At 35.7% G+C, this 14,296-nt stretch overlaps 1 protein-coding gene across 1 annotated transcript in view; it reads left to right on the forward strand.

The window, feature by feature from the left end:
• The window catches only part of LOC110017977 (proline--tRNA ligase, cytoplasmic-like), a 62,698-nt gene that overhangs the window by 20,986 nt on the left and 27,416 nt on the right, over nucleotides 1-14,296 (forward strand). The window contains 4 exon segments of the mRNA XM_020715173.1: nucleotides 3,865-4,052; nucleotides 4,985-5,051; nucleotides 5,423-5,545; nucleotides 5,658-5,810. Of these exon segments, the coding sequence (XP_020570832.1) occupies nucleotides 3,865-4,052; nucleotides 4,985-5,051; nucleotides 5,423-5,545; nucleotides 5,658-5,810 (531 nt within the window).

Here is a 14,296-nt window from a genome sequence, read left to right on the forward strand (position 1 = left end):
TTTCAGAAGCTTCATTAAAAAGTTTATCAAAGTAACTCACCCACCTATGTTGAATATCTTTTTCTAAGAAAATCACTTTTTGATTTTCATCTTTAATACACTTTACTTGAGTTAAATCTTTACTTTTCTTTTTTATTTGTTTGGCTAGTTTATATATATATTTTTCTTCCTCCTTAGTATCTAATCTATTATAAAGTTCATTAAAAACATAATTTTTAGTGTCACAGATTGATCTTTTAGTCTCCCTGCAGGCCGTGTGATTTTTTTATCAGTTCTCTAAGCTTTTACTTTTAAACCAATTTTTATAACATAACTGCTTATATTTTATCTTTTCGTGCACATTATTATTACACCACCAACTATTTTTATTTAAGTAAACTTTTTCTTTTGATTCTCCAAGTACATCTCTTGCTACTTGTTTAATAATGTTTGTTACTATATCTCACATAGCATTTGCTTTATCATGAACATCCCAAATTATGAAATCTTGAATTGTACTCATAAAAATAATTTTATTTGTCTTGTAAGTTCCCCCATTTAACTCTACGATAATGAGTCACAGTATTCTTTATTTTACAACTCTTAGTCTTAAAATCTAGAACTATAAACAATTTTGGGCACTTAAATCCTCACTTGGAATGACCTTACAATCTTTACAATCTCAACGATCTTTTCTTCTCATAAGAAAATAATCAATTTGTGTTTTGTTAGATCCATTCTTATAAGTAATAATATGTTCATCTCTTTCCTTGAATAAAATATTAATAATAACAAAATCATACACTGAAGCAAAATCTAAAATAGTTTTATCTTCTTCATTAGTCACTCCAAAACCGTTGCCACCATGAATATTACTGAAATCTTCTACTACTCTACCGACTTGTCCATTTAAATCTCCTTCAATAAAAATTCTTTCTTCAAAATGCATTGTTTGTATTAAGTCTTCTAAGTCATTCTAGAATTTATCTTTTCGACAAGTTAGGGACGCCATAACACTTACACAATGATCAAAATGATTCATGTCATGATTTTTTCGATAAGTTTTATGTTGGCTGTCGACTACCTTACGTAACCCTCTATTTTTCACATCCGGGCTTGAGACCGGCAAATGCAGTGTTAGATTAAGATAGATATGTTTTAAGAAAATTTGTAGTTTGAAAACATTTTTTCAATCGTATCTCTAGTTTTTTTTAGCATCATAATATTTGCCAGGATTTTACTTTTTCGATTTTTAACAACAAGCAGAAGATTGACTTATCTTTTATTTGCCTATGATAGCTGGACAGCCTCTTAATTTTTTTTTTTTTTGTGTGTGCAGTAGTAAGATTACAGGCTATGGATATTTTTAAAACATATTTTTCCTGTTAAATGGATCATGCTGCAAAATATAGCCAGTTGCTAGGACAAAGCATGTTTTGAGATGGCCAAATTTTTTATTCGTGAGAGGATATTTTTTTGTTAAATCAATCACAAGAAAACTTTTGAAGTACAGACAGATATTTTAGTTAAGAAGGCAACATAAATGCTTGCATTAAAAAATCCCAAGGTTGTTGCATACAGATCATAAGATTTTGGTTGAATTTTTCGGAGTACACAATAACAAACCCAAAATAGTCTGGCAAAAATTGATGGAATGACTCCATGAAACATAGCCTGAAGCCTGGCTATTAATGTTTAGTTTGCGTGCTTATTTATGTGAACTATTAGAATGAATTTTATTAAATTAATGCTTTACTCCATTATGACATACAATAAATTTTTCTTCTCTTTTCTAAGGGAGGATGATTCAATAATAAAAAAAAAAAAAAAAAAAAAAAACTTATGATGATGATCTCTCTGTTTGAAGCTTGCTAGACAATCATCAAAAGCCTGTATCATTTTAAGTGAAACAGTGAAGCAAGAACAATAATTCTACACATCCATGAAGACAGTCAGGTTTTGTTTTAATCAAGTAATTTTTTAAAATTTCTGAGAAAATTTAGTTTTCCTTTTTTTTTTTTTGACAACAATAGATCAATAAGGAATGTGGAAGTTATTCTGGGGAATAATCGTTCTAGCGAAATCATCTTAAGAAAAAATTTTTAATTGGCTCCCACATTGTGTCAACTATGGATTTTTCTTTAGACAATATGGAAAGTTCTAAACAGTGAAGCTTCTCTTGTTTCTCCTAAAGCAGATACAAATAGAGTTTGATGATGGATCTCTTGCAATTTTTTTTCTTACGATATGCTGTTTAGCTTGTGACTAGTAGTATTTTAGTGTTTCTTATCGCCTGTGTTTCAATCAGTTTCAACATCAAATGAGCAACCTTTGATCTCGAGTTGATGGTTAAGGCATGTTGATGATGTTACTGAAATTCAAGTAACCATGTTTTGCATCACCCGACATTGAACTTAAAATCACACCAAGGGTAGACAAAAATGATTATCAACTAGAAAAGATGGATCTCCCTAGACTCGGATAAAAATCTATGAAGGGAGGCAAACTCTAGGTTGATTTAGACACACAGGGAGTCTTCATGGCCACTTTGATCTAAGTTCAATAGAACACAAGTTCTTTTATTTGTGCTGCTGAAGCCAAAATTCTACTATTTTATATCGTGCAATTTTTTTCTTTGTATCATCTCTTTTATTTTGTTTTTTGATTGCCGGTGAGGAGGGGGAGATTGAGTGCACTGCACATTTGAATGTTGGTTATCTTGTAACTCATGTGTCGCTGCCCATTAAATCTAGGCCAAGCCATGATATGAGATCATGTGTTTATAGGATGGGCTGATAGCAAGAACCTCACAACATGGATTCTCCATGTGGTTGACGTTTTGGGTGAGCTAGGAACTTCATAGCTAATAAGGCTTCATGGGTGCTGCGACTTTGATGATTGGACGAGGTGGCAGGAGTGGAAGTTTGCAGGCCTCGGCGCCAGTGATATAGATATGATGTGGATGTGATGGAGGGGGCTTAGTAGCTCACGGGCATGTATGTTAGCTATTGAGAGAGTTTCTGATTATATTGTGTTTTACTCGAAGGGAAGATGGTGGCTTAAGTTTTGGGTTGCCATCCTATCCAATGTGAAACTTTGACATTGCTGATGAGAAGAAAATTATGTGAAGGGCATGTATGTTAGCTATTGAGAGAGTTTCTGATTATATTGTGTTTTACTCAAAGGGGAGATGGTGGCGTAAGTTTTGGGTTGCCATCCTATCCAATGTGAGACTTTGACATTGCTGATGAGAAGAAAATTATGTGAAACTTTGATATTAGGGATGAGAATAAAATTTTCTTTAATGATGCTTGATTTGATATATAAAATTAATGACAATATTTATGATAGTTCTCTTCATTATTATATAAGTTTATTACTACATATATTTTTGGTCATTATTTATTATTATTAATGACAATAGTTCATACTTAAAAGTTAGGCTAAACCTGGGTCAATGCCAATTATTTAGTTTTAATCCAACTAAAAATTTAGGACATTACATAAGTCAATTTGTTTTGGAGCCAAAAATTAATTGAGTTAGGATTTGTTCAAATAATTTTAATGTATACACGAACATGCATATAATTATTTTTATAACTATAAGCCAGATTCTCTTCTTTAGAAATTTAATCATTTAATTTCCAAGAGAATGGGATTTATACAATTAGTTCTGTGGTAGAAACTAAGATTTAATAATAGCAGTAACTTTAATTAGAATGGTTAGCTAGCTTGCTTGCTTGGCTTCAAATATTCATGCTCTTCCTGCTGGACTGTTGAATAATCTATAATTTTTACAACACTCGTTCAACTTTAATTTATTCGAGTAATGGTATTATTCATGTGGTTGTGTGTTTTTTTTGCTGATATGTTCTGTCTTCACAGGTTGCGTGGGTCACGAAAACTGGGCAGAGTAATTTGGAAGTACCTATTGCAATTCGCCCTACAAGTGAAACTGGGATGTATCCTTATTACTCCAAGTGGATTAGGGGACACCGTGATTTGCCATTAAAACTAAACCAGTGGTGCAATGTTGTACGGTGGGAGTTCAGCCACCCCACTCCATTCATAAGGTACATTTTGTTTTTTATGTTTTCTGTCTCTCAAGTAAAATGTCCATTAGGTGCATTTTTTATATCATTTAATTAATCATCATGAAGATTTAAAGACCTTCATCTTTCTTTAGCAACCTTTGGTGAAGTTTGAATAGGAGTATCCAATCTAGAAGAATCACAGGCAGTAATTCATATTTAATAACCACCTAGAAATAACAGAGTCGTATATTTCGGTGCTTGAATCCCCTGAAAAATGAGATATTTTTTTTTGTGACTATGAATTGTATAATCACTAAAAATTCTCAGCACTGCAGTTGAAATAATAGTGAAATAGGTAAGAGCATGTAGCTCTTATAATTTTATATTCTAAGATGTCACTAGACATCTTAGAATATAAAACTATAAGTTATGAAACTAGACCTAGGAGTCGAGATAATTTGCTAGCTAAATGAAATCTTATCTTTTAAACGCTAATATCTAGTTGAGTTTGTGAGCAATTAGCATATCTACATTGATCTTATTGAATAATGATTGGCTTGCAGCTGAGGTTTTCATCTAAAAAATAATTGAATTTCAACTTTAAGTGATATGTATCAACCACTTTGGTGCTTCAGAAGATTACATGAATTTTCTTTGCGTACTGTCCAGAGTTAAAGTTTTCTTTTTTCTTTGGGAAGTTACGAGGAATGGAAAAAGTATTCTGCAAGATGTTGTAGTCATCAGTTTGAATTAAGTCTTCTGTGGGTTTTACTTTTCTTTTTGTCTATTGAAAAATATATGGACAAATGCTGTATTTTCTATTTCTATTAGAAACTTGTTTTTCAGGGACTTTACCTTCATTGAGGCAGATCTTCATGACAATATAGTTTCTCTTATAAGCAGCCATCAATATTTTTATCATTTAAAGCACAAGTAAAATTAGTTTCTGATAAATTTTTTAACATTTCAAGGAGTCGGGAGTTTCTTTGGCAAGAAGGTCATACGGCTTTTGCCACTAAAGAGGAAGCTGATGAAGAGGTAGCTAAATTTTATCTTTTGGCTTATACAACGATGAATACCTTGATTTTAAGTTAATTTCGTCTAATTTATGGTTTTTGCTTTACGTTTTCTTGCATACTTTTTATATTTAGTAGCCTTAGATGTAGTAAGGTTTATGGGATAACGAATAGTTTCCACATGGATTAAACTCAATAAAGTATATGTTTTTATTGAGCTCTGTTTAGGATCTTGCATTTCTTTAGCTGGCTTGTAATGTTTTTAACTTTAAAAGTTCTAATGCTGGTAATTTGTATGTATGACGAGAATGTCTTTCTTTTTTTGGTGGTCCCATGAGAATGCTTTTCCTTTCTTGTTGTTTTTAAGAGCCTAAATTTTAAGAATGATTCCAGGTTCTTGATATATTGGAACTTTATAGAAGAATTTATGAAGAGTATCTTGCAGTTCCAGTAATCAAAGGAAAGAAAAGTGAATTAGAGAAGTTTGCTGGGGGTTTTTATACTACAAGTGTTGAGGTCTGTAATGACTACCTTAAACATCAAGAGCTACATTTACTGTAATAGTTTTCAGTAATTCCTTTGACCATTCTCATATTGCTGTATATAATAGTTTTTTTCTGGCTGTTAGGCCTTTATTCCAAATACAGGTCGTGGAATACAAGGAGCCACCTCACATTGCCTCGGTCAAAACTTTGCAAAAATTTTTGAGATAGATTTTGAGAATGAGAAGGGCGAGAAGGTCAAAGTTTGGCAGAATTCTTGGGCATACAGCACCCGCACGGTAAATTGCTAAGCTACACGAGATGATTGTATTTTCTTAATTTCATCTCCTTCATGATTGGTTGAAGCATGTAGTTCTTTTCTGCCTCTTGCAGGAAGTGTAGGAATATTTAACATACTATTAGTTATATATCTTTGAAGTTTTTGTTTTAGCAGTTAGTTTTAGGTTCTCTTATTAAGCCTTATTTGAATGCAAGGAAATTAATTTGAGGTTAATTTATGAAAGGTTAGGGAATTAACATTGACATTTGGTAATTGATAATGGAGCTACAATATATTTGAATTCTGTTAAGCTCCATAACTTCTCTTTGGTTCAAGGAAAACTTTATATTTTAACCTTTTCATTTCCTAGTTTTCTTGGTACCATCCAGAATACGTGATGCCCATTTCCGCATGATACTAGAGGTGCAACTTGGCTGATCATGATGATACTTTGTTATTTTCAAGGAACTTGGAAGATTGATCCACATTGAATTCGTAGTCTTTGTTGGCACTTTTCACAAAACTTTGCTAAGAATTAATTTATTGGAAGTTATAAAACAAATTATCATGATATAGATGAAGATTCCAAGTGGTGCTATCAAGATTCTCTTTGCATAATTTCAGGGTATTATACAAAATTTTACACTGACAAATGTAAAATGACAGTTTCTTTTGTTATCAATGATTTAGGGTTAAAATTGCATCCTTGAAGGTCATTTATGCTTTATCAATTAAATATTTCACCTCTATAGAATGGCCTTTCTTATGGTCTTTTATATTTCTAACCTTTTAGGGTACTTTGAAACTTTTTATATACTTAATTTAAAGTCAGGGAATTTTTATGTCTAAAACTCATCTCTCGATGTGCATTTCATAGGTGGGCCACATAGTTTGTTTTCCTTCAGTATACAGGTCTAAGATTTTGTCACTAATTTCTACATTCCTATACATGCACTTGGTTGCTATTTTTTTTATGTTGTTTAATTTTTTATATTCTAAATCTATTGATGAGCATTAATTCTACATTCCTATACATGCACTTGGTTGCTATTTTCTTATGTTGTTTAATTGTTTACAGGCCGGCCGCGGGGGTCGACCCGCGGCCTGCGTTTAGTGTAAAAACACAAACGCAGTTTCAAATAAGTTGGTGAAACGCGCGAACCAAACGGTACGTCGACGTTTTGAAAAAGCCTTGTTTATCCTGAAATGCGGCCCGCGGGCCTGCCGCAGGGTAGACCTGCGGCCTGCGTTTAGTGTAAAAACACAAACGCAGTTTCAAATAAGTTGGTGAAACGCGCGAACCAAACGGTACGTCGACGTTTTGAAAAAGCCTCCCACACTTATAAGCTGCCCCAAACGGACCCTAAATCTCTATTGATGAGCATTATTGCATGCCTTGGACTTCATTGACATTGATTGATATTCTTTATGTTCATTTTTTTTGGTCAGAGGATAATAATATTTTGGTGCTTATTATTTATCACAGAACCCCTTATTTATAGGATCGCGTATTCTAGAATATTGTATTCAGTCTTCTATTTATATTAGAGGATTGAGTACGATATTCTAGAGCATACCCACTTAACATTTTGCACTCAACAAATACAGATCACTTTTCAAACAAGATTTTTGCGATGCTATGATGCCCTTTAAAGCTTGAGTATATTTATCAACTAGATTCAACTTGTTACATATATTTGAAAAATATGGCTAATTGTTTTAAACTATAACCATTAGAGTGTGATGGCTTTCTCAAACAGAACATCTCAATGAAGTAAATAGTTAATTTTGATGTGTTTAGTTCACTTGTAGAAGACAATTGCTAGCGACATAGGTAACATAGGTTTGGTTAAATGTAAGTATTTACGTTCAAGAAGTATTTTTAACCCCATCATCTTTTAGGTAGGTTGTGTATGGCTTTGCATTCTACTTTTACAACGGATCTTGTCATAATTGTTTGCTTCTTAATTATCTTGGTTACAAAATTTCCACCAACAAAGATGCAATTTTTAAAAGTTAATTTTTTATCTCTAGCTACTCCAATGCAATTACAAAATTGGAGATAATTGGTTGAGTTCTCATTTAATTTTTTTAATTAGACTTTATACAATTCTGAGGGCATTTCTAATAGGAAATATACGAGTTTGGACCCTGAAAATTAGAAATACAATTAATATAAATGAATGGGAAAATTTAGGAGGTATGGAGCTGGTAGGGGCAACTCTCTTGAGCAGAAAGAAGGCCTTGAGTTGATGTGTTGGGTAGAGCCAGCAAGGGAGAGGAGTTGATTGGGTGTGAGTTCTGTTGGACCATTGGGTTTAGCTGGCGAAGCGGAACTAATTAGGGCATGATAGTAGGCGGAGAGGAGTCTCGTTGTACTTGATTGGGGGCTGGATCACAGGGTGCAAGTTTGTGGACTATGAGAGGCTTCTAGAGGTATATGCATGACATAAATCACGTGTAGGACTGTTCTGTGATGTATTTCCACGCTTCACCTTATGTGAATGAACATGTCATCTGTGTCAAGTTTGTGATACCAGAGTTAACTTAAACTATGACCAAACGACATAATTTTATTGTTGAATTCAAAAAAAATATAACGAGGGCTCTCAACATAAAACAACACTAACATGCAAACTATCAAACGACAATAATGACTTCTCCAACAAGAATAAAAAAGCATGAAATAAGAAATAGGATGGCAGAAAACACATAAACAACTCTCTCAACTGGAGGGCACAAGTCTATATGGAAAGGAAGGGGGCGCAATAGTGCCATAGGGAATCGGAGCAGCGTAGGGTTGTTGGCAGGATGCAGGGGAAGTTGAGCAGCAACCAGAAGATGACGACAACGGCCTAGACAGGGATCTGGAAGGTGGACAACTACCAGAAGATGATGACACTGATCTAGCAACAACTTGGAGGGTTGACAGTGCTCAGAAGATGACTACAGCGGTTTGGACATCAAATTGGAGGATGGACAACTTCGGAAGATGACGACGGTGGTCTGAACAACAATTTGGAGAGTGGACAGCAACCAAAAGATGAAGAGAATGTGCTGCGGTGGGGAGTTGGAAGGATAAATATCTCGGCGTGGTCGAGCTACACTGGAGCACAAATTGGAACCTTGGACATAACCACTTTGGACGAGTTGCAATAGGAGCACCTCCTCTCTGTCTGATACAACTCTCGGAAGGGAGGAATGCTTCAAGGCAGCAAATTGAAATCTGGAATCATTGAAACAGAATCCTAACACTACCAACAACATATTTATAATATGGATTAGTAAATTGAATATGTAATGATTAGAATAAGAAAAAAATAGAAAAGGAAGGCCATGAAATAGGCAAGGAGCAAAATAGGAGAATCATAAAAAAAAAAGGGAATAGGAGGGAAGTGGAAAAGGAAATGACTAGGGGCTGGACCATGGTATTGTTGGAGCTACAATACTACGATCCGGTAAGCTCTCGCATCAACCTCTCGGGGTTTGGGGGAGCTCCTACTTCATTCGTCGAAGCTTCTAACTCATCGTGACGTTGTGTCAAATCGTCTGGTAGGTCGATCAAGCAGGTATTGTCGTTCAAAAGCATATTCTGATAAATTATGTATTAGATCATAAAAAAAAGGGAATAGGAGGGAAGTGGAAAAGGAAATGACTAGGGGCTGGACCATGGTATTGTTGGAGCTACAATACTACGATCCGGTAAGCTCTTGCATCAATCTCTCGAGGTTTGGGGGAGCTCCTACTGCATTCGTCGAAGCTTCTAACTCATCGTGACGCTGTGTCAAATCGTCTGGTAGGTCGATCAAGCAGACATTGTCGTTCAAAAGCATATTCTGATAGATTATGTATTAGTTTTTTTTTTTCACAAACTGCGTTGAAACTGTAGATAGACGAGTATTCTCACAAATCAGGTATTGAGCTATCTAATTTGTAAGCTGCTTCTTCCACTCATACTCAACGAAATATAGCTAATAAACTAGTATGTAAAGTGAAATTAATTATGGGGTGAAATCTATGACAGGCTGCACCACTCTTACTAGCAACTAGGGGAGACCTTTTCTTCAATGATAGGATCAGGATTCCATTGAAGAGTTTTCTTTCCCATCAAGCTCCTAGTATAAATTTCGAAGTTGGGTTTCATCTCTCCTGTCTGGACATCCAAGGATGAGTACCATTCTGAAACGAATCTAACATTTGAATAACTCCTTGAAATCTTGCCGACATGGCACAAATGAGTCTCATCTATGACATGTGGTACCTCCCTCAGTAGGGCAAACTCAGGGATGAGTCTATGGGTCTGAAAGCTCTGAATTTCTCTTATCTAGGGTTTTCGTCTGTCTGATATTGGCTCCTCAAACTCATGGCTCCTTTGGACATCCAAGGTCAGTCATGCTGATGCTTTGCTGAACGTCTGCAAAATGCTTGCTCGAGACGCCCTAATCTCATATTCTGTCGAAACCCACTATATCAAAGTCACTTCCTTCTAGATGACATGTGGTACCTCCCTCAGTAGGGCAAACTCAGGGATGAGTCTATGGGTCTGAAAGCTCTGAATTTCTCTTATCTAGGGTCTTCGTCTGTCTGATATTGGCTCCTCAAACTCATGGCCCCTTTGGACATCCAAGGTCAGTCCTGCTGATGCTCTGCTGAACGTCTGCAAAATGCTTGCTCGAGGCCCCCTAATCTCATATTTTGTCGAAACCCATTATATCAAAGTCACTTCCTTCTAGAACGTCTATTGTTACCTCAGCTGGAATATCTATCTTGGGATTAACTGGAATCAATGGCGTATCGTTCTCATTGGCTGATAATTGAGAAACTTCTCAGCAGTTTGAATCTTCTTCCGAATCACTGTTTATCTCTTCAACTGGAACTGTCCCCACCGTCTCGAGTGTCTATTGTGTCATTACTCAAATTTTCAAGAATGCTCTACTTAGTGAAACAGATCACCCCCTGGTTGTGAAGTCAGATTCAACATGTCCAAATTTGTGACACTTGCAACACTTCTTGGTTGTGACTGATTTAGATATGCATATTGTTTCCACCTATTCTCCACTCTGAATCAGCTTTTTCTCTGATGGGGTTGTATTAAGTGTTCTCCTGGGTGTATAGTGGTTATAAGATTCTGAGGTTGAACTCTGCCTGTAAGATGGGGTGGTCGCTCGATGATGTGGTTTGTCAATTTCTGAAGTTATGGTTTGAATTTTCAGTCTGTAGTAAGCTTGTAGGAATTAATGTTGTATCTCCCGCTTCATCTTCAGATTCTCCTGTTCTCCATATGCTTGTTCTCCTCTGATACTAGATTCTAAAGAGTCGTGGCTGATATTCTGCATCACTATAATCCTCTCTATGGAAGGGATTCAGATCCTCGTCTCTTGTTTCTCTTCAATTCTCTAAATCCAAGTCAATGGTAATCTCCCCCTAGGTTTCATCCTTAATATTCACAAGCCTGTGTTGAAGTTGACGGATTTCCTGCTATATCTCTTCCCAAGTAGGCTCGGGTTTGTATCTACTTGGTGGCATGAATAGGTTGGAGTGGGAGGTGAAAGAGGGTGTAGGAGATTAATCTTGGGCGTAGAAAATTTAATTTGGGGTTGCTGATTTTTAAAATCAAAAAATAAAATTGAGGATTAGGTCAAATTTGGCTATGGTTTGGTGGTTGGTAGGAATTTTTTTTATTGTGGAGGCGCCTTGGGTAGGGGCGGATGCTAGGAAACCCTAGGATATGACTATGGTTGGGCTAGCTCTGATATCAAATGATATCGGAGTTAACCCAAACCATGACCAAACGACACAATTTCATTTTTGAATTCAAAGAAAATACAACGATGACTCTCAACATAGAACAACTCCAACAAGAAAACTATCAAGCGGCGATGGGAATCCTCCAACAAGAATAAAAAAGCACAACATAAGAAATAGAATGGTAGAAAACACATAGACGACTCTCTCAGTAGGAGGGTGGTAGGTCCAACTGAAAAGGAAGTGGGCGCGATAGTGTCGAAGGAACCAGCGTGATGTAAGGCTATTGATAGAGTTCAAGAGAAGGTGGGCAGTGACCAGAAGATAACGACGATGGTCTGGACAACGATCAGAAGATGATGACAGCGGTCTGGGCAACATCCTGGAGGGTGGACAACACCCGAAAGACGACGACGACAGCATGGACAGCAACTTGGAGGGTGGACGGCTGTCTGGACAGCAACCTGGAGGGTGGACAATGATCTGGACAACAATCTAGAGGGTGGGCAACGCCCGAAAGATGTTGACGGCGATCTGGGCAACAACTTGGAGGGTGGACAGCGCCCGAAAGATGACGACAGTAGGTTGCGGTGGGGCGTTGGAAGGATAAATATCATGGCAGGTTCGAGCTACAGTCAAAGTACCATGCAGCCCTTTGGAGACGGCACCACCTTGGACGAGTTACATCCAGAGCGCTTCATCTCCGTCGAATACAACCCTCAGAAGGGAAGAATGCCTCAAAGGCAGCAAAATAAAATCTGGAATCATCAAAACTGAACCTTAACACTACCAACTACATATTTATAATAGAGATTAGTAATTAGAACAAGTAAGGATCAGAATAAGAAAGAAATAGAAATGAAGGATAGACTAGGCAAGGAGTAAAATAAGAGAATCATAAAAAAGAAAAGAGAATAGGAAAAGGAAAGGGGTAGAAATGGACTGCAGTACTGTAGCAACTACAGTATCACGACCCGGTAAGCTCCCACATCAGTTTGCTTGATGAATTGTGAAAGATTATTCTCAATAAATTTTTGATGAGTATATCAACGAGCTGATTACTTGTGGTTAAGAATGAATCATTAGATTAGATCACTGTCAGACTTTTTTTCTTTTCTAAATTGTTTGTCAACCTCAAGACAATTTATATACTCATGTTAGACTGAATTATGTGCAATATTAATGACTGATTTTTATTTTACATTTTTAGTATTCTAAAATAATTTTTTGACTTAATGATTTTGTCGGTCGCCAAATTAAAAAGTTGTCGGCCGTCAGAATGGATATTCCGACGACTGATTTAATTTAATATATGTATATATAATTTTGAAAAGTAATATTTAAGTTTTGAAAATACAAAACCGAATTGATCTCATATCCTCAGTAGTTTAAATAAACGAATCTAACACCGCAAGCAATGCATCTATCACGAAGGGTAGACACACTACTTACTGGTGAATGCTCTATTAAATAAACTAAAGAATGTATGCAATTTGTCTAAGTCTGCGAAAAACCATTTTTTATATTTACCAATAAGTTTTCCTATTTAATATGAAAAATTAAATTGGGTTTATATTAATTTGGGTTCTTAAAGTTTCATATAAGGACAAACCCCTATAGTTAATTTCATCTTTAAAGACCGATGTCACTTAAGAAAACTCTCGATTTATATCAGAGAATATTGTCTTCAAGAATTTCAAGGGGTAGGACTTTTCAAAAGATCGGATAAAGAAGTGTGAAATGAGAATGACTCAAATTTGAAACATTTTATTTTGTAATTCAAAAGAAGTAGGGGTTGTCACAGATTCTGAGAAGAACCTCGGTGACTTCCCAAGCTATCATATAGTTTGACTTCAATTTTGAGAGAAATAAATTATTTAAATATTTCATCATGCTAATTTTATTAATTATGACTTACATTTTGTGCGAGACGGTCGTGCAAATAATCTGAAAGATGTGAGGATTTAAGTCATGACAAACGACAACCTCAGAATCCTAAAACAAGTTAGAGTTTAAATTGTACAACAGAGTCATATAAAGGCCTAAAGATGAGTTGAGGATTTATCGCACCAGATGGACAACCTCGAAATCCTATGACTTGTGTTTAATTCTAAGGAAAGATGTGCTGTTGTAGGTACTCATGATGTTGCATATCCTCATGTTGTTGTAGAAGGCTGCCCCCCAAATCAGCTCCAAGCTCAAATGTTGTAGAAGGCTGCCCCCCAAATCAGCTCCAAGCACCTCAAAAAAGTAGCAGTCCTATAGTCTAAGGTTTAAACCTAAAGTCTAAGGTTTAAAGGTTTAAATGACAAGTTGAAGTTCAATCATGGCGAGGTGGGGGGTGAGGTTAAAGTTGATTAGAGTGACACCGATTAGGATCTCACGGCTCCCTCGTTTTGGTATCACTATTTTCTTTTGAATTTAGTTAGCTTAAACAAGTTGTTAAACTTATTTAAACCAGAGAGATCTCGTTAGCAACCGTGGGTTACCTCCTCCAAGGGACTCTCGTAAATTCAAAAGGACGTTTTAAGTTTAGTGAAATTTTAAACGATTTATGATTACCTTTGAAACTATTGGTTTTAGGTTTTTGAAAATGTTGATTAATTTTTTAAAAATGGTTTTGATTTTTGCAAATAAAGTAAAGTAAAGTGCAAAATCAAACCGTTATAATATTTGGAAGCAAATGTAAATTGTAGGAAGTAAAATGACAGGAATTAAATAACACTCATTATAAAAGCGTACCTGTCATCTTCTCGGCAT

Source organism: Phalaenopsis equestris, unplaced genomic scaffold (genome assembly GCF_001263595.1).
Source record: "Phalaenopsis equestris unplaced genomic scaffold, ASM126359v1 Scaffold000002, whole genome shotgun sequence".
Taxonomy (NCBI): Eukaryota; Viridiplantae; Streptophyta; class Magnoliopsida; order Asparagales; family Orchidaceae; genus Phalaenopsis; species Phalaenopsis equestris.